Source organism: Dermacentor andersoni, chromosome 5 (genome assembly GCF_023375885.2).
Source record: "Dermacentor andersoni chromosome 5, qqDerAnde1_hic_scaffold, whole genome shotgun sequence".
Classification (NCBI taxonomy): domain Eukaryota; kingdom Metazoa; phylum Arthropoda; class Arachnida; order Ixodida; family Ixodidae; genus Dermacentor; species Dermacentor andersoni.
Window position 1 is genome coordinate 131,306,881 of NC_092818.1, and position 25,271 is coordinate 131,332,151.

The 25,271-nt window shown below is 44.5% G+C and overlaps 1 protein-coding gene across 5 annotated transcripts in view; it reads left to right on the forward strand.

Annotated features, from left to right (window-relative positions):
* Positions 1-18,223, forward strand: part of Gk1 (Glycerol kinase 1) — a 53,289-nt gene extending 35,066 nt beyond the window's left edge. For 2 of the 5 annotated variants that reach the window (XM_050178601.2, XM_050178602.2), the window contains exons 16-17: positions 2,646-2,741; positions 17,435-18,223. In XM_050178601.2, the coding sequence (XP_050034558.1) occupies positions 2,646-2,741; positions 17,435-17,544 (206 nt within the window). In that variant the 3' untranslated portion in view covers positions 17,545-18,223. Of the gene's footprint in view, positions 1-2,645; positions 2,742-2,847; positions 2,872-7,077; positions 7,382-17,434 lie in introns of those variants that run through there. The other 3 variants (XM_055071010.2, XM_055071011.2, XM_055071009.2) reach the window with 3 other exon arrangements.
* Positions 18,224-25,271: the final 7,048 nt, after the last annotated feature.

Below are 25,271 nucleotides of genomic sequence, written 5' to 3' on the forward strand. Positions count from 1 at the left end.
TATGCTAATCTAAGCTAATCCACGTCGAAACTGGAGCTAGCTGGGCTACTCAAGATATAAAATGGCATCCTCTGCAGAACCATAGTGCTGCTCAGTTGAATAAATTTTGTCTGAAATATTAAAATTTTGGGTTCTTGTTGTCCAAAATTGTTGTGCCCTCGATTGTAACGTGCACCCGTTTTTCGTGTCCAAAGTAAAGGGGGGGGAGAGGGAAATGCCCTGGATTGTAATTCACACCAGTTTGCTGTGACCTAAAGGAAAGAAAGTCCAAAAATACAACTTTCTCTCATTTGGAAAAACAAAGATTTACTCCCAATGCACTAAAGTTGCAATAAATAAAAAAAAGTCGCAGTTTCGTGGGAAAGGCAAAGCATCGATTACGATAGCAAATTAGTTGACAGCTATACGAAAAGTAAGGATGTAGTTTTGTTGGCCATTTAAACTTATAAAAATTCGCTTACTAACTAAATTGATGCCATGCATGGTGTCACGCGCACACAAGCATTGAACACTTCTCATTCAATGACCGCGAAAACTCTTTATCAAATTGCTGGAGTGAAGAAGTGCGGGAGCAGGAGCGAGAGAATTGACCTTTGTGCGGTATCTCGCTTCTACGCGAACTAAGCGACGAGAACACAGTGCGGTGCGCCTAGATGCGTAGACTCTTGTCTCTACTGCAGATCGCTTTCAAGATGGGGCCGGGCCGCATGGCCATGTCACATGTAGCAGCCGCCGGTGTACAACGTCTCCTCTGTTTGCACCAGTCCCGCACACAAGTTTGAGAAACTCCGAATGGCCGTGATGCGGCCTGATTTCCGTCCGTCTCTGCACATGTGATCACTTTCCTTTTAATTGCGGCATCGTGATGAACTCTGCATGTCTTTACAGTCGACACTTCCATGCTGATAAAGCAAACACAGAAAATAGGAAGATGGGTAGTGCACTAACCTAAAGGAAGCATAACCCGCCGTGGTTGCTCAGTGGCTATGGTGTTGGGCTGCTAAGCACGAGGTCGCGGGATCAAATCCCGGCCACGGCGGCTGCATTTCGATGGAGGCGAAATGCGAAAACACCCGTGTACTTAGATTTAGGTGCACGTTAAAGAACCCTAGGTGGTAGAAATTTCCGGAGTGCTCCACTACAGCGTGCCTCATAATCAGAAAGTGGTTTTGGCACGTTAAACCCCATAATAAAAAAAAAATAAGGAAGCATTGCCTAAACACGCATACTACAGCACATGGAGAAAGCTACGGCAGCTAGGCTCGAAGCGCGTACGAGGCAGCCATTTTGAAATGCCGATGGCGATATGGTAACGCAGATTTAGGGTCTTACTCGATTCTAACGCACACACAATTTTTTGACCCGTTTTATTGGAAGAAAAGTGCGCGTTAGATTCAAGTAAGTATGGTATTCCTGTGGGGCAACTTACGGTTCCTCGGGGAAGATCCACCAAGTCTGAATTTCTTGAGTCCGAAAAATCTGTCGGCTACTGTATGTATGGAAATTCAAAGAGATGAGGCAAACATGGCAACAGCCAAAAGGACACCTTGAATTGTCAAAGCATTTGGTTTGCTTTAAAACACTCGCATGTTCATGACAGTGATGCCAAAGTCACATTGATAATACACTTGTTGCCAAAACAAGAAACCTTTTTCCTCTATCATGTCCTGCCTTTTATGTCTTTTTTTTTTTTTTGTTATCCTCTTCTGTACTACAACCAACTCGTTCAACAGCATGTGTTGTACCGTATTTTTCCACGTATAACTTGCCACCTCGTATCACAAGCACCCCCCCAATTGCAACAGCTCCAAAAAAAAAAAAAAAAGTCTGCACGTATAACTTGTGAAAATGACTGCATACAACAACACTTAAATCTCTGCAAAAACAGCCTCCATTCGCGGTTGCACGGCTCTTCCGTGTCGTATCTTCGGCTAGTAGAAATCCCAGTAGTGATTCAGCTCTCCTCTGTACCGCGAAGTGCTTTGCATGGACTGAGGGAGCATCGCGGGAACGGGTGACTTATGAGTGTGGGGAAGTAGGAGAGTGAAATCGACACAGACAAATCCAAAGAAAAGGACTACACCAGCACTTTGTTTTCCCTTTCTTCGGCTTTGTCTCTGTCGATCGTGCTCCCCTACTTCACCATGGAACTTTACTAACTCACTCAAATGTCTACCTTGCGACACATGAGTATGCCGGTGCCGTGCATATTCGCTAACCACTGCATGCAAAATGGCAACCTGTGAAGACGAGAATGGGCGACCATGAAGGAGAGAAGGGAGCTTCAACACTGAAGGTTGGTAAGAGGGCAGGGTTTTCTAGGAGATAGCGGAAGTTGAATGGTGGAGAACATTGCTTTGAAGCTGGACTTCACGGCAGTGCGTATGACGCTGCCATGAAGCCACAGCTAAAGGCGAATTCGCATATAACCTGCACCCCAACATTACTTTTAAACCTTTTAAATCTTTGGTGCTGATTACACATGCAAAAATACGGTACTTGCTGATGTCATTGCCATGATGCTGCTACAACAATTACGTTTTTGTGAAGCGGGCCTCATATGTTCCAACACTTGCAAGAGTGCTTGAATGCTCTTGTTGCTTTTCATAAACCTCTTGCACTTTCTCTGTTCTCTTTTTTTTTAGAGCGCGAACAGCGTTTTTCAAAATGGAAAGATGCTGTTTCTCGTTCGAAGCACTGGCAAGAAGTAAACCCTGAAGAAGTGAAACGGAAGCAGCAAGGCGAGTGACCATTTGCCTGTCTTCTTGAATTTTTCAAGTCTGACCGAAAATAGCCTTTTGCTTTTTTCTTGACTTTGTCAATCATTTTGCCTGTCTTCATTTTCAGCATAACCATCCCCACTCATGTAAGGTGTGCACATATTGCTTGCATTTTTTGGCGTCCACGCAGTTGGCATTGCAGAAGCAAACCGGCTTGGTTTATTTATTGCTAATGACTTGTTTTAAAGAATTAATGGTACAGTATTAAGAAGAAGCCATGTGCATTGTACCATCTTTTACACATCTTTAGTACAGTATTATGGCCGATCATATATCTATTTCATTGTCATGCTCTCGCCACACTGTTGCGTGTAAAACATTATTTTCTGAACCTTCTTTTATTTGGTCTTGTTCATTTGTACTTACAGTAAACTGAAGTAGTTTTTGAATTTGAAGATTTGTGGTGTTTGGCAAGCAGTCATCGCAGTATTATTCAACTCCTGAAATTATTTTCGCGATTGTGTGTGTCACTACGTGGCAATTGCTGGTAAAATTTTCGTTGTAGCTCCGCCCTTTTCACGCGGTTAGTGCAGCAGATGAGGACAGGGTGAAAGAAGAAATGCAGAAATTGACATCAACATAGGGGTCACGTGAAACTTCCCACCCTGTTCGCTGGCTTGGGAGCAGCCAGGGAGCGGCCAAGGAGCAAACAGGCTTCTTGCACTGATTTTTTGCAAGAAGAAAGTGTGCTTAATAAGCGTGCGCATTCCTCAGTAATTAAACGCTGTTCCTAGTATAGCAAGGCAGTGATGACTGCATTTTGTGCATTGTTGCGCTGTGGGATTACTAATGGTTATGACGGTCTGGTTTCCAGTGACAGTAGTTTTAATAATTGATTGGCTGATGTGGTGAAAAAGAGTGGTTTCTTCAAAGTACTTCATTGACAGCTGTGACCACCGCGACTGAAATTTAACTTGGTTGTTAGTGGAGCCTGTGGTAGTGGCTGGAAGAAGTGCAGGCTGCTGTTTTGATTTACAGTTGATCATGGTAACAGTATGCTAGCACAATGTTGCTGTTTACCATTACCACAATGGCCTCCTCGCAGTGCTTGCATGCACCTGCTAATCCTGCTATGAGAATCCGCAGCGTCAAGTAGCTATAGCGTAAATATGCGGCAGGCGTCTGGCACAGCAAAGGTGTGCCATTTTGATTCTTGCTAGCTGTGCGCAGTCTAGTTAAAAGTGCAAATACACTAACTGAACGCACCCTGCAACTGCATGTCGTGCTCTGGCATGACACCCCGGGGTAACTTTTGGAAAGAACACAATATAGCACATACCACCACTGGCGGCTTGGAGCCAGCAGAGCTGCTAGGTATTGTCCGCTTCAATCCGAGAGCATAGTGTATGGCGCTTCAAAAATAACTGCCAACTGTCACAAAATGCAGTTTTGTCACTAGTTCATAACTATCCTGCACAATAACCACATAGAGAAAAATAAGATCAGAGTGGATTGACAGTGGTTACGACCATAAAATGCACATTTCTGACACTGCTTTATTCCAGCATGCATTATTAAAGGAAAGCCGATGCATTTTTCAAAAGAAGTGAGCTTGCAGCGAGTTATTATAATTATTCACCTCCTGAATATGAAAATCCCCATTTAACAGGCCATAAAACACCGCTTTAATTGAGCAAGAACGAGCAGCAGCAGGGGATGCCGCAGAGTAGAGAATGGGCTCTGATTGGTGAGGACGATCGTTACGTGATTGGATATGTAAACCGAGGCACCTGATTCAGATATGGCACTGAACTCGCGCAATCACTAATGCCACACACTACGTTGTCATTAAAGTGGAATTTCTATTTCATCTGGAACTGGCTACTGCTGTGTCTTTACTGAAATCAGTGAAGCATAAAAATGGTTTCGTAGTTGGGTACCCTCGGCGCAGTAAAGCTTGGTACAATAGTGGAGTGCTAGGCCGATTCCAGCTTTCATGAAGGCTGATTGCTGCTGTTTTATTTAGCCTCAAATCAGCCCTGTGTATTCTACTGAACAAAAGCGGGGCAGAAGCAAATGTCTACACTGAGACGTAGCTGGTATTTTCGTGGGCTTCCCGACAATTCACTGCTTGTTAGATCCTGCAATGGGACCCTTCGTATGAGTGCGCTTTCTCGTGCAAGAATAATTCTTTTGTTTTCAAGTGCAGTTATAATCTTTCCTATTCTGAGAACTCCATCATACAAACCTGCCATTAGGGTTCAATGAATTGCATTTCTCTCGAAATAAGCCAGTCATTGTTGCAGCTCTGCGTCAGGACTTGGGAGGCATATTGCTAGTGATATCGCTGCATCTCTATTTCTCGGCCATTGTCATTCTTTATGAGGGTTGGGACATTCTGGCTGGCCAGCGTGGGTCGCGACAATGGGGCAATTTTTATTGCTCGATAAGGACTTCCAATCTTTCCACACTTGCCAGCTATATAGCATCGTTGCCAATACTCGCTGTCACTTGTAGTAAGAATGCACAGGGTCTATTTCTTACTGACTTTCTTTTATTTGTTTCCATTTGTATGTTCTAGCATAGCGGAACCGTATTGTCATTACTGTGACAGGTTTCCATGTGTCAAATGATACGATCCAAGCCTGTTGGTGCACGAGAAGTGCGGATTGGGGTGTGGACACACTAGTGTCACGGCGCATAGCCCTTTGTTGGGAGCTGGCAGCCGACCAATTGCTGTTTCGTCGCAAAATGACATCATCTCTGTGCCAGAGAGATAATGGGTCCAAGCGCCATTTCTGCCGGTGAGGCACCCACCGCACAACTAACTGATGCGCACAGACAACTGCGACCAACTTGCTCGACACAAGCTGGCCGATAACGACTGCCATGATTCTGACACTCACGACATTGTGCAACACACTCTCAGTGTTTGTCCGCCCAAGTATCGTCACTGCGAAAACCAGACGCATGTTTTTTCACGCTTAACAACCCATGTTAAGGGTAGCCGGTTGCGCATTGGTTCCAGGAAAAACATTTTTGTTATTTACTCTGGACACGTGAAATTTTCAGCAAATATTCAGTCTTGTGTGCTGATTACAAATATATGCAATTAGCAAAGTTAATACAAATAAAGCTCAAAATTATTTTTGTTATAAATTTGGGAAGTAAGTTGCAAGAAATGTGCTGCAGCAACAAAGCTGAAATTAAGCTGGTATTTTTCTGGATGTTCAGTGTATGAAACTTGGCATTTTAATGCTTGTGTCTATATTTTAGACGAAGTTATGAAATTCGAAAGCTTCACATTGCAAGTATGAATTTTTGTTGGTGATTTCTACAAGCTTTCAAAATTCTGTGATTCTAGCATACAAGCAGAAAAGATTAAGTGAACTGAATGAGTAGCAGAGCCGCTTCCAAAATTTGTGACTTGCTGAAATCATTATGTGTAAAAAAAAGAAAATCTAGTGCAACGGTATACATTTCAGGCTGCACAACAAGGTAGCTTATCTCTGAATCAGCATTTAGGCTCATTTTTGGCAAGAAAGAGAGTGGGAAAAATTCTCTTTTGAACTAGACCAAGATGACCTGGCTCTGATTGGTGGTTCTGGAATGGGGAATTACACAAAATGGTTCATTTTCATTGCTTTCATGAACAAAATTGAGCATTTTGTCGGGTAAATACAGTGTATACACTGTACAGTGTATACACTGTACAGTGTACAGTGACATACAGTGATATACAGTGTATATACAGTGACATAGTTTGAGCTAGTTTTTTCTGCCAGCAGGTGTGCCACGATATGTTGATTAGAAAAATAACAAATGAAACATTTATTTATTTTGTGTGTTTTTCTTTTTTTTTGTCTCCAAGACTCTCAAACTGGCACCACTTTCTTCAAGATCTTGACTCCACTTGAGATTCTGTTTCTGTGTGCATTGTCGGCATGTGTATTTTACTTGCTGATTGCGAAAGGCCTCCTCTACACCTAATTTTTTTCTGTTTACGATTTTTGAAGGACCTCCTCTTTTGTAGTGTGATAGAAAGCCTACAATTCAAAAGTGTATGAACGGACAGTGCTTTCTCTAGAAAGCAAGAAAAAAAATTTTAAACAATTTTTCTGTCTGCATAGTCCATTCGTAAAATTGCGTACAGATGCCCACAACGCTGATTAATAGACGTGATGGCAACGCCATGCGGTTAAACTGGGAAACTGAAAGCACGTAGGATTTCCACAGAAGTGCTTACTTTGTATAAAACACACTCAAGTTACGACTCTGATAGCCGACCTCAGTACACATCAATGGCATGAGCTTTTTTTTTTTTTTTGTCACCTGTAATCTTCCATGTTTCCTACAGGCACCGTCTGAGTAGTCAATCCAAGCCTTTGTGCGACTGTCAAGAGGCAAATTGTGGTTAAGGAATGCCATTGCTGGTGTTGTGACGACGCCGGCACGTCTTAAAGGTGCACCGTATTGTCGACATCCTGACAAAGACTGCAACCCTCACACCACTCCCCAAATGCTACTCCCACTGTTGCACGCAACCTTGTCAAGAGGACATACTTGAAGACCCATCGATGCACCACTCCGTTTGTCTGCACGATGGCAGCAACACTTTTCAACATGCCCTAGCTCGAAATAAAAAAGAAATTATTCTTTTACTCGAAGAAAAGTTAGCAAAAGCACATATAATACAATTTCAGGCTATAAAGTAATGTATCTAAGCAAGACAACTCCCTGCGTGGCTTCTTGGTTATGCGAAGGTACACAGATTTGTTGACAGTGTTTTACTGTCTGAGCAACATTACATGTCATTGTGGCACCATTTTCAGAGTCAAATTAAATACATAGTTTCTTGCTTATTGAATACAAGCACGTAGGTTTCTGTTAATGTGCCACACAATGTTCTTCAAGGTGGCTCATGCTGCAACCGTAACGGCAAGATCTTTGCAAAATGCAAGCATTCTGCTGTAGTTTCGACTTCCAGCCAACTAGAATGCTTCGCTATCTTACGCAGAATCCATTCGTGTCTGGCTGACAGTAAAATATGTCACAAGCTCTCGAAGAAAAATGGCAACGGCGGTGCTCGTAGTTTTGAAATAGCAGGCGTGCAGTACTGGCCTGGTACTGTTTGAAAGAGCTGTGCCAGCGCATTTTGTTCTAATAATTTCGTTTTTAATAGAAGCTTGCAGGTAGATGCGGGAAAGTGCCGGTAACAAAAATGAAGATACTGAAAATCCTATTTCCTTTCGGGCCAAAGTGGTGTTGAATCGTAACTGCCAACACAATCTTCAGTGTTTTAAATTTTTGCCCGTTTTGAAGGGTACGTTCACCTATAATAAAGTACTAATACAACAACCACTGTTTGCAGAACTATAGAGTTTATTATACATGGGTTTGACTGTAGTCCTTTGATCATTTCAGAATGGTGCACTTGTTAAATGGTTGTCTGTCTGCATGTCCATTCTAACTTCTACATTTGCCTTTCAACAGCTTTTATAGCAGCTTATTTAAAGGACACTAAAGGCAAATTTGAAGGGGCTATGATTTGTTCAACTGACGTACTTGAGTTTTACTTCACAATCGAAAGTATAGAATCACATTCACCAAATCCAGTATTTTCAGAGTGCTGCAGGCTTTAAATTATCCAAAATTGACAATTCAAATTATGAGCTTCAAACTCCTGCCAACAAGGGCAGCCACCATGTTGATGTAAAATGTGTGACATCGGTAACTATTGCATACCTATGCATTGTCTGCAATGCATAGACCATCTGATTACACCTAGATGTCAATGCAGCATTAAGCAGTTATTACAATTCAATATTGTTCCTGAGTATTTATAACCACTGTCAAGTGCGATTATGCTTGCATTGTATGACCACACTCACTGTGGACAAGCACGTAACTGAGGCCAACAGAACACTGACATGAGTGATCGGCCAAGTCGTTGCTATAGACAGTAGCATTGATATACCAATCTGCCATGCTACACTGACAGCAATACTGACATGACCTACAAGTTGAATTAGTCGCAGTTTTAGCCGGCTGTCACGCTGGCAATCCCAACATTACGATAAACAATCTGCCTGTCATCATTGTATGAGTTTCCAGAAAATCAACCAGTGTGAATACGTCACTACAAACAATAACCGTACAGCACTGTATCTGCTTTAATTTTGCCGAAGGTGAGTTAACACTTCTGAAGCTCAAACATGCAAACTCTTGTCCTCCTCAGCCACACACGTGCAGATTTTCACTGTGAAAGTTAAGTCTAGCATGCATATTGAATGTGTGTATGCACAGAAGCCACATCTAGGTAAATGTGAAGCCATCCTATCTAACAGAAGTGCCTTTTTACTTTACTGTAGGTCAAGTGCCTTTTGACTTTACCGTCGGTCATGTGTTATGAAATACAATATTTTCTTACTTGGTAAAGAGCATGTGCAAAATGTGAAAGGCACTCGCAGCATCAGCAGCAGTCTTTCACTACCAGTCACTCATTTGCACCTCTTTGAATGACATGAGCCTATACAGTTCAGTGGATTTGTGGTTATTGCCAAGTCGGCAAGTTATTGACACATGTACATTGCTCATCTTTCTTTCCATGATGGTTCTTCACCGTCTAACCACCATTAAAAAGCAATTGCTCGGCACAAATTTGTAACAGTTTAGACAGTGAAACCATCTAAAATGACTTTGGCCCGTACACGACTGTGTTCACGGCTATTATGCTTTGAGTGCTGCCTGTTTTTCTGTCCATGAGCTTGGCCAGTAAAGAGTTAGATTCACGACTCACAGTTTTACAACTTTCTGGTTCTGTACCATCACTGTATGACGTTATTTATTATTGGCAAAGTACTGTTTGCCTTTTATGTCAAGTGAACAAGAAGTGATGCTCCCTTCAACACAGCTGTAGGTAAACAAATATCAATGGCCACTACACCGCATGAAATGGGCCACACGACAGGAGCATGTGACATTATCAGGTGCAAAAGCGTGAAAGTTGCCAGACTACAGAGTGTTGTTGAGTAAACGAAAAAGTTCATTTTTAAGATATTTGGGCCTTCATACTCTCTCATGTTTGACATAGTTGTCATCTGGAATACAAAGAATGCCGTGACACGAAGAGCTGTAGTGTGGAAATAGAATGTCATGGTTGAGGGATGCTAAAGGCAAATATGTTAACGTGGGCTGTTAAAATACAATTACAAAAACCACGCACCGCATACTTCATGCCAAAAAAGCATTTCGTTTAAGACAAAGTTGGATCTGAAGGGTCCACATTTCTCTAGCGCAGTTCAAGCTGCCCATCAATGAGCGAGGAGTTCTGACATTGCATATGCCATTGCTGGACTTGACTGGCGTCATTCAGTAAAACAGTGCTCAAGAGCCCATGCTGCTGTTATTATTTCTTGCGTAAAACGCAAAAGCATGTTCAGAAATCAAGTGAGGACAGAGCTGACAGAATCCGAAGACATCATATGAATGTGGAATTTTCTGATGCATGCAGAAGTTTCGCATGTCACTTGGAAGTCTGCACAGCGGCACATTCGTTCCCACTTGATTGTGTAACAACATGGCAGAATCCAGTGTGCCCACATCTATCAGAGTTCTCTCTTGCTACTTGCTCTCCTCCTGACAGCATGAAATAAATATTAAAATCGGCCTTCACTTGGTCTGATCTTACACTGTGTACAGAGCATCTAAGATGGTGCTTCCATCACAGTTACGGGGGCCATGAAGTTACGAAAGTGTTTAGATTTCTAGCTGCCAGATGGCGCCACATCATTTGCCGCTGGCGGTATAGAATGCATTTTTACTGGCGATGATGGCACTTTTAAACTATATCTTGTGCTTTCTGGTTTAAACATTGGCTTCGCAAGATGTCTGAGATTATTTTTTGCAGATGTACCATTGCATTAATTGAAATAATATCAAAAGTTTGTCGCTATATTTTTTTAACTCAATGTAGTGCCCAGGTACAGTGGTCTCCGGATAAACACAACTCACCTAAATGGAAATGCCATGTAAACGGAATAATGGTATCGACTTTGGTTGGCCTTCTATAGGTATGATGTTAGCAAACTGTGGTTCAACGGAACCCATCCTTTTGTGAACTCCAGTTAAACAAAACTTTAATTGAAACTACTAACTACCTCGTCGTTGTATGACACTGGAAAAGTCCAGCAAGCATGTCAAATGGTGAAGTTAAACATGATGAGGAACATCTAATCCATCAAGCAGTTGAGGGAATGTTATTGCAAGTTAATCATGTCGAAGTTGCAATGGTGTTTTCATAATGGGGACTTGGCTAGGCAAGTAATGATCTCTGAGGAGGTAGAGAGCACTATAGCTCTTGCAGTCAGGCTGCCACTAAGGTTTCAGACCGCCAAGAATAAGAGACCCCAGAGTAGACATTATCGGTGAAGTTCGTGGCGAAGACTGCAATTCTAGTGACGAAGACATAAAACTGTTCCAGCGCATGTTATTGTGTTGGGCCAGTCTGCAAGAGATGCAGTTGAAAGTCTGCGACGCTATATTGAATACAAAGATTGAACAGAATTATTGGGAACATAAATGGAAAGTTTTAATTTTTCTGAAGGGGGCTGGAACCTGACCAGCTTTCTGAACCGCATATATATACAGATATATATATAACCTTTAATAACAGTGGCAGTTGAAGAAACTTCGTGAGACCTCGAAGTGAAACTTCACTGAAGTGACACCCTTATATGAGTATATACAAGACCTCACAGTAGTTCAGTTTCACAACCTGAATCCTCTCGCACCATTAAGAATTTGGCGTCTCTCTGTGGTGCAGTCTTCCTTCGTGAAGTTGTTTACACTTCACTATCACTAATACTGCTTCGCCTTTCTGGTGAAACTGCAGCATCTCTCTCTCTTTTTTTATTATTTCTGTGACTGAGTGTAAGCGTTGCTGTGCGTGACTGCTGTCGATTCTGATTTTGAGTGAATCCGGCTTGGCCTCATTTCGGTTACTAAGTGAATTATACAGGGTGTCCCAACTATCATGCACCAAGCCTTTAAAAAAGAGCAGTTGCGTTACTGGAAGAAAACCTACTGCATATTATTTCCAGCACAGTGGAGTAGCCGCCAGTGTTTATTTTTTCGTTACAGATATTTAATTAGGTAATTATAATTAATAATAATTCAAGAAGTACTGTCGTAATTATAAGTGTCAACGAGTCATTTGCAGGCACCCCCAAATGACATCTAACAGCGGTGTTTTCAGCAGCATACTAATTGCGTACAGTTTTTCTGACTGGTAAAGAAACCCCACAAAAATGAAAAATACCACATGGCTGCATTTCCACCCGCATCATAAAGCAGTGCCCTCAAATAAGCTGATTGAAAGCAACTTCTTTGCTTGTCACGAAACCGAACAGGCAGTACATCACCTTGATAATGGTATGGAAGGAGCACCAACAGCAGGCTTCGTGGCTTCACGGCTATTCCTTCCTCTGATTTCTATGTCACTTATTATCAGTCTCTCAAAGCTGACTCATCACATTGATAACAAAAGCCCCTTGATAACACGGCTGAAGCGCTGCTCTGACTGTGCACGAAAGGTGAAAAGCAATGGAATAGGCATCGAATGTTTCAAAATCCTGGCTCTGCTTGTACCACATTGAAAGAGTGCGTGCGCAGCTATATTTCGTACCAGAAGTTTGCTTCAGACCAAAGCGAAATTAAAGTGACAATCTTATTTTTTATTAAAGTGTATACGTGCTGCAAAAACAAGTTCGCGGCAAAAAATAAAAGCGAAATAAACAGACTGGGAAAGGACTCACTTGTAGAGAAAAGGCAGAACCAGTGCATTCAAGAAAGTAAATGTACGACTTCTAAATGAGCCAAATTGGCAATCGGGACGTCCGTACGAAAAGAAGAATCATGCAGAATCTTTTCTGGGATTTATATGAATGATGCGTAAGCATTTTGTAGAACTGATGTGTTTCATGGTAGTATGCTGTGCAGTGTTTCGTATAATTGCGAGAACGACCGCAAAAAATCCGTGAAACAGAAACACGATTTCAACACAGACCTGCGTAAGATGACTTGGAAGAGACGAGTAGAAGCACTGTTCACTGGTGTTATAGATGGCTTGCAGCGGATGTGGACGTGGGATGAAATGACCAGGGAGACGTAGCAAATGAAGGAAATATATGCAACATTTATTAGGTGCACTGAACCATTATGGAATGGGATCAACCATGCACCGGTGGCGGCTACGTCTGGTGCAGCGGCACGGACCGTATCTTGAAAGCGATCTGCGAGAGCAACAGAGTGCGGCATGTGCTGAGAGCTCTGTGAACGCTGTGTTCTCGCCACTTCGTTGGCGTTGAAGTGAGAGGCAGCACGCAGGTGAATTCGCTCGCTGCTGTGGGAGCTGTGTTTAAAGCAATGGTCTTACAGGACGAATGGAGGCGCACTTCTTTTTTTCGTTCGGTAAGGATAGAAATGCTTACACATTTAAAACCATCAGATTTCAGTGTGCCCATATTATCTATGAAGTCATAAGTGCCATTGAATACCGCCTGCTACCTAGAGGATGTGTTCAAATACGTCTCCTTCTGCAGCTACACAGTACTGAGTCCACTTTATCACATCTTCTGTGGCTTTCTTGATGACCGACACAGGAATTCTATGGCGGACATCCGATATTCTTGCCTTGAGCTTATCTGACGTCCGTCTCGGGGTTATGCGAAAGATCATGTATCATGATCTTTCATCTAAACCTCAAGAAAGAAATGGAGTGGAGAGAGGTACGGTGACCTAGCCGGCCAATTTACAGGCCCATGCCTTCCAATCTATTGCGCATGAAAAGCCACATCCAGCCAGTTTTGTGCTCGGCTGCTGCGGTGTGCTGGCACCCCATCTTGCTGATACCACAGAATGGATGACATGACAGTGGGATTTCACTGAAAAACTCGTCCACCACTCCTTCAGGGATTTCACCCACGTAACGCTGTCCAGTCAGTGCACGATCAAAGAAGATGGGACCGATCATAGCACTGGCATAAATTCCAAACCACACATTGAACGAACACTGGTACTGGGGCCAAGTGCATTTTACCGAGTGTGGCTGGGAGTCGCTCTAGTAGTGTGCATTATGGAAATTTACCTGGCTGTTTCTGCAAAAATTGACTTCATGTGTGCACACGATGTTGCTCGAAAAGTTCAGTGACTCGGCGGCTTTACTGAGGTCACAGTTAGACAAATCTAGATGATTCTGCAGATCCCTGTCTTTCAAACACTGGTGCAGGTTAAGGTGGTACAGTTGAAAGGCTGAGTCATTTAGAATCCTGCAAACTGATTACTTGGAAATTGCTACTTGGGCGGCCATGTCCCGCACGCTAGCAGGAGGGTGTGAGGCCATAAATTTTAGAACATCTGTGCATAAGCTAGTCGTCCTCCGCTGTTTCTGGAAGCTGCCAGCTTGCCTCAGGTTTTCATAATTTCAGATGATAGTCAATGTGTTAGGTCTATTGCCACACTACCATGACTGATACATATTTGCAGCCTTCCTCTTGTTGCCATTTGCAGCTCCCAAGGAAAGAATAATGTTTTCCTTCTGCTCATTAAATAAGAGAAAGACATGGCAACTGGGACGAAACAAAACGCACCTTTAAACCTTTGCACTGACATTGTCAGTGCACTTTTATGGTGACAAGTTCTGTGGCAAAAAAAGAAAAAGACATCCAAGCAATTTACTCTAAGACAACAGCTATCACAGCTTGCTTCCAACTAACACAAAACACGACGCGTTACTTCAGCCAAGGCGCGGCAGATTAGGAACTAGCTTAGTCACACTGTTTTTCTTTATTTCCTTTATTTCGTTCTGGCTAACTCTGAGGGAGCTTGTTTGAGGGCTCTGCTTTATGATGTAGGTGGGAGCGCAGTCACGTGGTATTTTTTATATTTCGCAGGGTTTATTTATCATTTGGAAAAAATTTGTACGCAATTAGTACGTCGCTGAAAATACCGCAATTAGATGTCCCTTGGCTGTGCCTACACATGCCTCATTGACTGACACTTTGATAATTACGATAGTACATCTAGAGTTAGGTAATTACAATTACCTAATTAAATTTCAGGAATGAAAAATTTACCGGCAGCTACACCACTGCACACGAAACAATATGCACTAGGTTTTCTTCGAGTAATGCAATTGCTCTTTCTTTAAATTTGGGTGCATGATAGTTAATTGGGACACTCTGTATATATTTATGACCTCTACATGGAAGTGATGATGTCTCCAGCCTTAATAAATGTTGTAAATTAGTAGAAAAGTATTTCTTTTTTCATGTGTCATTAGTATTGCTTACTGGAAAGAGAAGCAATACTGAGACACACATCGTTAATGTGCATTTCACATGCTGTTGATAAAACTCTCTGCCGAAGCGGTCACTAAAGTCTGCAGGTTTTTTTCAAAAAAGGTCAAAAAACAATTTGAAGCAAGGTGAACATACAGCAACATATTCATTCTCTAGGCATAGGCTATCCGTACCTTTAGAAATAATTTATAATTGGATACGTCCATCTCTTTCAAAAATATAATAAACTTTGTCATGTGTGTATATTTAAATATAATGTGTATGTGAATGGTGCTTACAGGGAAAATTTAAAACATTGTTTAAGTGAGAAAATACGAATGAGGCAGCCGCCGCTAGTGCTTCTAACGCACTTGTCCTCCTATTGTCAGGATTTGCAGAAATAAAGCGAAGGTAGGAATTAAATGCCATGCACGTCCACGCCAACTATGATGCAGTAAGCTATTAACCACAATAAAATTCAAAGCGAAAATGTAGAGGCAAGTCAAAATAAACCTCAAATGATGTGGGTGACAAAACTCTGGTAATGCCATTTTAGGTGTGCGTGTGTAGGCTTTGGCATTGCCAAGGGGGAAACTCCAGATGGGGCTCGGGGCCCCAGAGCCCCTCTGTAGTTTGCGCCTTCAGGGCATCAGCACAACGTTGCACAAGAAAAGTTACAATATTAGAAGCAGAGTGCAGTAAAGTTTTTCTGCTCCCTAGTAATATGGAAACGCTTTAGCACTTTTTGAATAAGGTGATTCTTGCTGATATTCATGTCCTTTGGTCACATGAAACTTTGGTTAAACAAAACAAATTTTTCTGTCCCTCTGAGTCGCGTTTACTGTACTGGTTATGGTATACAGTTGTCCCACGGCGAAGTGCACCAGTACTGCAGGATCCATCTGTCGCATCGCTTGTCTCTTGAACGTTGCATGCATGTGGTTGCCTCTTTATTATGAGCTTCATGAGCCAGGAAAGCAAGTGGATCGCTACGTATACAGAAAATACCAAAACACGAGGGTGTGGGTGGTGCTTTGTCGAGCAAAAACAATCTTTCGACCGGCCGCCACGTCATCGTCAAGGTTAACGTAAAGTTCTTTTTATTTCTATGGATGGAATAGAATTAGATAAGTAGCATATTCTTCTGTGTTATAATGCGATGCAATGACCCTTTTATTATGAGTGGTTGAGTATAAGTGACAGAATTATAATGAGTAGTTATTAGATCACAGGGCTAGTAGTAGGATGTCCCAGTGGAGTCTCGAATCGTGTCCTGCATTGACCTCAATATCTCAATTACTAAAGCTCTGTTCTTTATTATAGTGATTCCTTAGACATTCTCCAGCATTAAACTATCACCTTGGCTTTACTTAATATTTGCCTTTAGTGTTCCTTTAGGTCAAACTGTAGTGTTAAGTTACTATTTCGAAAATCTCGTCATTTGCACTGGGGAGGCAACTTCCTGAGAAAATTGGAGTGGAAGACGGCACATCTTCGGAAAAGAACAGATCGACCAAAAAGAAGGCTTGTAGTACATCATGCACATGAAATCATTTGCTGTTTCAATGATATTGGCGGTCATGTTCTGCTGAATACTACTGCCCTCACACTTGCAGTTGCGTTGGCTGAGCTGTGCGAAGACGTAGGACCGGCTAGCTTTTCTGCAGAAGAATCCACAAAAATTAATAATTCGGCACTTTCTTTAACATTCATATGCAGATGCAATATCTACAATATTATCAGTGGTTTACTACTCTTCACTAGTCTATTCACAGGACATGTCATTGAGATGTGGCTATGTTTGTCATTTACATACTTACACTGACCTATCATTTTACTCTGGCTTAATCTTCACATTTAGTGCCATTTTAGCCAGTTCTGTTATGTGTAGGGCCCTGTGCTACTGTTATTAAGCATGAAATGCTTTTAGCTCCAGTTGTCGGCAATGTTCAAGGGACCTTGAGCCAAAAGCCAGAGCCGTTATGCAGGCACTTTAATGAGAACATCCATGCAGGTTGCGAGAACAAAACTAGATTATCCCGGCAACCAGTCAAAACTTAAGAAAATGCAGTCTCTGGCCCGCAACCCTTTGTACAGGACCACATCACAAACAAGTTTTTTCTACAACTGTATACAAATAGTCCACTCTGAAACGGCACACTAGCAGGATATAACTAGCATACCAAAGTAGTTAGTGGTGTTCAGGAGGCAGATTCATAAAAGGTATTTTAGCTTACCTAGTAGAACATACCATGAAGACTGTCTGTGCTTGTGCTGTTAGCACGAGTATGATGGTGTTCAGATTTTATTTGAGGTGTTTATGTTCCCACATGCTTGAATTTTTATGCCCTCCAATGTCTTTTTCTCTTTTTGCAGGCAAAAATTGGTGGCTGATGTCATCCATTCCTGCAGGGATCTTTGTTACCTCATCATTTGCGACTCTCTTGTTGGCAAAAAGCCTGTGCAAAACTTCCAAACTAAGTTGAAGCCGAGTTATGGGAGAGTTCCTTACCTTGTCTAGTTAAGCATATTGCATTTGTAGGAGCGGGATGATGCATTTTCGACATCGGTAGCATGACTGGCGTTCCCGGTGATGATGTACAAACATTTCTCGTCTCACAAGCAAAGTGGTTGCATTATGTTTACTGTTGTTTGCTTTTTATTTTTTCTCGATCCTCTCGTCTTTTAGGGCAGCCATTGTTTTAGTGTGAGTAAGGTTAGATGGTACAATTTGTGATTGAGCAGCATAAGAAAACATTTTAAAGGCTTGCTTGATTGCAACAACTGTTTCTGCTTTTCTTGTTATGCTTTTGTTCTATTTGTTTCTGTGTGTGTGTGCCCCACTTCCATCAAACCAACAGACTGTAGCTGTCTTATAAAGCCTCAAGTGACCTTCTAAGCTGTGATATGACAGTTGCGTATGTTATTTACGGTACTGCTCACTTTAAGTGCATTGATATTTTTTTCTTGAATTTAAGTAAAGGTGTGCTAGGTAATGTAGGGAGTAGGAGGACCAGGATCTTAGGAGCATGTGATTTATCTTTTCGGTGATCCACTATGGCATCAGTGCTTTGTTTGGTTGTTTTGAGATTGTTGTATTCCCTCTTTACTCACAGCCTTTCACAAAACTTACTGCAAATAAACATTCTAGTGTTTTATTTAGAAGTTTTCTTTTTCTTGTGTGGTCCTCGCATTCAAAAGGAGTCCTGTCAGTTTCGCAGGTCTGTGACATTGTTTACTTTGGGAGGTTGGGATTTCGTGCTTATGTGTGAGCATAATAATACAAATTTTATAATTCAGACAGATTTGAAAACTGGCCCCTCCAGAAGTATCCAGTGGTCTATCAAAGTTGGCAGTAGCATCAGGCAATGTAAAATGTTGTTGCATTCTTTGTAGTTGCTGTGCAGTCCCAGAGCTGGTAGCGTAATTTGTTTTTTCGTTGGGCATCTTGCAGTTCAGGCACAATGGTGGCCGTAGTTGCTATGGCACTGAAGCGCACAGGTCTGAATTTTGGCCGCAATATCTGGTGTGTACACAACACCAGTTTGAATCCAACAAAGCAGTACCATGTCGCCATGCAGAAAACATGGAAGAATCAAGTGGGGGTCATATCAACCATATTCTGGCGGCAGCTGCATATGACGAGGCCGCGCGGGACCTATCTTGAAAGCGATGTGCGATGACGACAGAGTGCGCCGAGTGCTTATAGCTTCGTGTGCTCTGTGTTCTCGCAGCTTAGTTTGCGTTGAAGCGAGATGTGCGGGCCCTGTCTTGATGCAATCGGTGATGGAGAAATAGTGCTCCGAGTGCTGATTGCTTTGTGTAGGTTGTTCCCACAGCTTAGTTCGTGTTGAAGCGAGACGCGCGGGCCCTGTCTTGATGTGATTGGCGATGCGGACACAGTGCTCCGAATGCTGATAGATTCATGAGCGCTGTTCTTGACGCTTCGTTCGCATTGAAGCGAGTGGCAGCAGGAAGGTGAATTCGCTCGCTGCTGCGGCCCCTATCTCGAAAGCGATCGTCTTAAGTGACGGGCAGACAGACGGTCTTCCTCGTTGAGAAGGCATCGAAATGCTTACGCATTTAAAAGAGAATGAAGCACCCTTAAGAATCCCTTAGGGCAAACTAGCGCTTGGCTCGTTAGGCATGTAGCATGGCAACAAATTATTTATAAAAAGTTAGCGCGCTTTTTCTAGCTGACGATTAGGAAATACGGGTTTCGTTCGTCCTCAAAATTCACTGTGCGTCTCTCGTCGTACTGTGGCACTTTTCTACAAAGTCGAGCTCGTCGTGTCTTGTGATTCAATATGGTATAATGCTCAGTAAACTTCCCCTTGCTCGGCAAGGTCCACCATGTGGTGGCCGAGGGACGCGTTTGTCACTAAAAGCTGCAGTGCGCCTCTTGTAATATGCGAGCTGTCAATTATGACGTTGTCAACCGAAGGCTGGTTCTGTCGAGATTTTTTAAGCGTGACAACAGCTGCACAAATCAGCAGCGCTGTGAGGAACCTTGCCATTGGTTAAAGACATTGCGAACTACTTGCACCCTGTCTACGTGATGACTACAGCCAGAGTTTTTCACTTTTAAGACGAAAGCCTAAGTGGCTTATACCCACAACGGCCTGCAAAACGCGGCGTGCGGTGCGGAAAGTCGTGCGAGCTCGCCTCGCGCAGACGTGCTCGAGTCACTGCTCGCGCGTTTGTCATCATCTTCCATAGCTGGCTCTGGTGCCGCTAAGCATGTCAAAAAAGGCAATTAGGATAGAGTTAATTCAGGCACTTGATAGGTGGGAGTCAAATCCTCGAGCTTACGTAGATGTCGAGCCCACAACCTTTGGCTTTGAGAAGTTAGTTAAGGCGCAGTTTAAAATTGAATTAATTGAGGCAATCGAGCCCTCGACCCTTGATGTTAATTAGGGTGAAGTTAATTAAGGTAGCATCAATTAAGGCATTTGTGGGTGAAAACAAGTAATAAGAACAATCCATTCGAATGAGAATGTCAAGTAATTTAATGAATGTTTCTTGAGTGCGCAGGCTTTCGCCTGTACTTTCTTGTATGCTAAAGTGATTGTCAATTCTTTTTTTTTCGTATACAGCTCGTCAGAGAGAAACGATGAGTTATATATTTGTGGCATACCATTTACATTGCTCTAGAACAGAACATTATGAACAGCTAACAAGGAGAAAACGTCGACTGGGTAATCGGTGCCGGCAGTACATAGATTTACTGAATTACTCAGTTCATTCTATACATTTATGTTAGTTGCACATTCCTCAAGGGTAAATGGCGCTCATCATGGGACAAGTGTGCTGCTCTTTATAGACATATGTGATAAAATTTGGTAGCGTGTCTGCACCAGCTACAGCATGTGTAAACAAACAGTGCAATGTATCTAACTTTCCTATTGGCTCTGTGTGCAGTGAATTTCGCTTCTTTTTCATGTAGGGTGTCCCACGTAGCTTAAGCAAAACTTTAAAAATATGCAAATGCCACGTAGCTGGACAGAACCAAGGTAATGTTTGCCGTCGCTTGGAGATACTCACTTTTTGCATCCCGCCTAGTTACGTAATTAATATTAATTAATCAACTTCTCAAATATGATTAGATTAAAGGTGTTAGTGAGAAAAAAGTTTTTCCACCCGAAAGGCAACGCCTCGATTGCGATAGCAAATTAGCAGACAGCCATACGAAGTAAGGATGGTACTTTTATCGGCCGTATGAACTTGTAAACATTCGCTTGCTAAGTTAACAAGCATGGTGTCAGTGCGCACAGCAAACATGAACGCATCACACCAAGGACCGCGGACGCTCGCTGTCAAAACGCTGGCGGGAGCAAGCGCGGCAGCAGTAGCGAGCGAAGTGACCTTCTGGCTGTCTATAGCTTCAACGCAAACTGAACGCCGAGAAAGCAGCACGTACAAAGCTACGAGCCGTCGACGCACCTAGACTGCCCCCAAAGCAGGTCGCTCTCAATATACCGCCGCGCGACCGCGCATAGCCGCCATACACAGTTGCAACGCCCCCTCTCCCCCTCCCCCCTACACACACACACACACAGTGTCTCTCAACGTTAGGTGCCTCGCGCGCGACGGAAGACGGCGCACTTCCTTCCCCCTTTCCCGCGGTCGCGATTGAGTCGCGATCGCCGGCTCCCCTCGCGCTCTTCCTCTCGCACTTAAGCTGAGACCACACGCACGCTTGCGGATGTGCGCAAGCTCGCGTCCGCGCGCCTGCTGCCTGCCGCGCCTCGCGAGGAATGGCGGTTTGCATCCACAAAGACTTGCGACAGCGCGCGCTCACTGGGCTCACTCGCAGACGCCGCTCCGTACTTTGTTATTGACAGTGTTTCAAAATGCTTCGATAAATATAAACGTAACTGTTATATTTTAGAACTGTTAGATCAGCACAAAAAGGAAAGAAGAAGCACTTTCTTGCATGATATACATCTGCTTCACAGAGTTGAATGTTCCGTGCCGTAGCTGCGTAGCCAGGCGCGCCGCCGCGAGGCAGCCCAAGCGCGCGATAACTAAACTTTAGCGATAACAACAGCGAGGAGCTGTTTCCCGAGATCACGCCGCGTTTCGACGCGTACGAGCCATGCCGCACCGTCTGCGCATGCGTGGGCGCGCGGACGCGAGCTTGCGCGCGTCCGCAAGCGTACGTGTGGTCTGGGCTTTATAGCGTAGGACGTGCGGCAATGGCGTTATCGCCCTTGGACTTCATACGGAACATCATGGCGATGCCGACGGCAAAAATGTGCCTGGGGTGTCCATATAATTGCTATCGCAATAAAATTGTAGAGCAACATGAAAAACTCAATACGTGCTACATAAAAGTGTTTTTCCAAGCGTGAAAGCAGCCCGCGAATGCACGAAAAATTACCGCGCGACCGGCCGCTCGAGGCACTTTGCGTGTGTTCGCGAGTTTCTCTCACGCTCGGAAAAACACTTTCATATCACGTATTGAGCAACAAAAGGCTGTATTAGTTTATTTTTTCATCTTGCTCCACAATTTTCTCATTGACACTTTTCAGGTAATTATATTTGAGAAGTTGATTGACTAATTGAGACTATAGTTATGTAATTAGGCGGAATGCGAAAAAAAATTATCTCCACGCGACGGCAAGCAAGATTACCGGTTCTGTCCAGCTATACGTGGCATTTGCATATCTTTAACGCTTGGCTCAAGTTACGTGGGACACCCGGTACAATGCGCCGTACTTGCGGCAACGTGCTGCGGTGAACAAATTCTTTGCAACTCGCTTCGGGCCATTTCCACCGCAATTCTGGACAAGTGACAGCTGCAGCTTTTTGACGGGAAAATTAATGGAACACATGCGTATGGCTGTTTGCAGCGCATGTGTCATAAACATATATAGCTGCAAATACAAAGCGGTTCGGTTGTGGGAATCCAGGAAATAAATGTTGGTGGATCGCCCAGTCGGCTCAGATTTGCCCGTTAAAATGCACGAGAAACGCATAAATGCACTCATTAGGCAAATTCTGAGCAGATTTGAATGAAATTGACTGTAATTAAGAGGGAATTTTAACTTTACCGACAGCAGGAAGCAGAATCTTGATTTAGTGTCTCAAACCTTTTACGCGAGAGGCCTTCGTCCTGCAGTGAACATAAGTAGGCTGATGATGACTTTTTACGAAAACTGACAAGTTAAAGAAATGGAAGCAAAAAATTGACAAAACCGTACCTTTGCACCACCGACAGATGTCGCAGTTCTGTAAACTGCATCTGCTAGTATATCTGAAGTGGACAAATTTTATGAATTTACAGCTTACGTATACATTACAGTGGTTACGATAGCTTTGCGGAATCTCTACTCACATATTAGTGACATATTTAGGAGCGATGTATAAGACATCAATTTTGTCCGTTTTAGTGAAGCGCACAGAATGGCGAAGCAGGGCCGTTGTAAGGCCCTGCTTTTTCTTAAATTTTGCAATTTTCAATAATTCCTCTAAAAAAAATGACTGCCTAATCCTAGAATCGGTAGATCTTGAATTCTTCTTTGAAATGCAACAAACCAAATCAAAATCGGCAGAGCCATTTGCCGAACAAATGGCTGCACCGTATTTGTGTGTGCGCGGCGTGTGTGCGTGCGTGCGCATGCGTGTGGGCGTGTGCGTGCGTGCGTGTGTGTGTTTGCGTGCGTGTGCGTGCGTGTGCGTGTGTTTGCGCGCGTGCGCGTGTGTTTGCGCGCGTGTGTTTGCGTGCGTGCGCGTGTGTTTGCGTGCGTGCGCGTGTGTTTGCGTGCGTGCGCGTGTGTTTGCGTGCGTGTGCGTGTGTTTGCGTGCGTGCGCGTGTGTTTGCGTGCGTGCGCGTGTGGTTGCGCGCGTGCGCGTGTGTTTGCGTGCGTGTGCGTGTGTTTGCGCGCGTGCGCGTGTGTTTGCGCGCGTGCGCGTGTGTTTGCGTGCGTGCGCGTGTGTTTGCGTGCGTGCGCGTGTGTTTGCGTGTGTTTGCGTGCGTGTGCGTGTGTTTGCGTGCGTGCGCGTGTGTTTGCGTGCGTGCGCGTGTGTTTGCGTGCGTGTGCGTGTTTGCGTGCGTGTGCGTGTGTTTGCGTGCGTGCGCGTGTGCTTGCGTGCGTGTGCGTGTGTTTGCGCGCGTGCGCGTGTGCTTGCGTGTGTTTGCGCGCGTGTGTTTGCGTGCGTGTGCGTGTGTTTGCGTGCGTGCGCGTGTGTTTGCGTGCGTGCGCGTGTGTTTGCGTGCGTGTGTTTGCGTGCGCGTGTTTGCGTGCGTGTTCGTGTGGTTGCGCGCGTGCGCGTGTGTTTGCGTGCGTGCGCGTGTGCTTGCGCGCGTGTGCGTGTGTTTGCGTGCGTGTGCGTGTGTTTGCGCGCGTGCGCGTGTGTTTGCGTGTGTTTGCGTGCGTGTGCGTGTGTTTGCGTGCGTGCGCGAGTGTTTGCGTGCGCGCGCGTGTGTGTGTTTGCGTGCGCGCGCGTGTGTTTGCGTGCGCGCGCGTGTGTGTGTTTGCGTGCGCGCGCGTGTGTTTGCGTGCGTGCGCGTGTGTTTGCGTCCGTGCGCGTGTGTTTGCGTGCGTGCGCGTGTGTTTGCGTGCGTGCGCGTGTGCTTGCGCGTGTGTTTGCGTGCGTGTGCGTGTGTTTGCGCGCGTGCGCGTGTGTTTGCGTGCGTGCGCGTGTGTTTGCGCGCGTGCGCGTGTTTGCGTGCGTGCGCGTGTGTTTGCGTGCGTGTGCGTGTGTTTGCGTGAGTGTGCGTGCGTGTGCGTGTGTTTGCGCGCGTGCGCGTGTGATTGCGTGCGTGCGCGTGTGTTTGCGTGCGTGCGCGTGTGTTTGCGTGCGTGTGCGTGTGTTTGCGTGCGTGTGCGTGTGTTTGCGTGCGTGCGTGTGTGTTTGCGCGTGTGTTTGCGTGCGTGTGCGTGTGTTTGCGCGCGTGCGCGTGTGATTGCGTGCGTGCGCGTGTGTTTGCGTGCGTGTGCGTGTGTTTGCGTGCGTGTGTTTGCGTGCGTGTGTTTGCGTGCGTTTGCGCGTGTTTGCGTGCGTGTGCGCGTGTTTGCGTGCGTGTGCGTGTGTTTGCGTGCGTTTGCGTGCGTTTGCGTGTGTTTGCGTGTGTTTGCGTGCGTGTGCGTGTGTTTGCGTGCGTGTGCGTGTGTTTGCGTGCGTGCGCGTGTGTTTGCGTGCGTGTGCGTGTGTCTGCGCGCGTGCGCGTGTGTTTGCGTGCGTGTGCGTGTGTTTGCGTGTGCGTGCGTGCACACAATAATAACAGGTTTGCACGCAACTTCAATTTTCTACTACCTATGGTTCAATCTAACTATGGGAAAATGACGACATCATCCGCCGTGGTTGCTCAGTAGCTATGGTGTTAGGCTGCTGAGCGCGAGGTCGCGGGATCGAATCCAGGCCACGGCGGCCGCATTTCGATGGGGGCGAAATGCGAAAACACCCGTGTACTTAGATTTAGGTGCACGTTAAGGAACCCCAGGTGGTCGAAATTTCCGGAGTCCTCCACTACGGTGTGCCTCATGATCAGAAAATGGTTTTGGCACGTAAAACCCCATAATTTTATGAGTGTTGCACATGCGCCCTGGTATAAATTGGAAGTATGCTTCGTCGCAACATTAGTTGACGTAATGCTTTGGCTTGATCTCTCTCGACCATGCGATCTAAAGAGAGAGTGAGAAAGCATTTGCTCCACCGTCTCCATAGTGTATTTCCGACTTACTTTGGATGGTGCGCACAGGCGGGT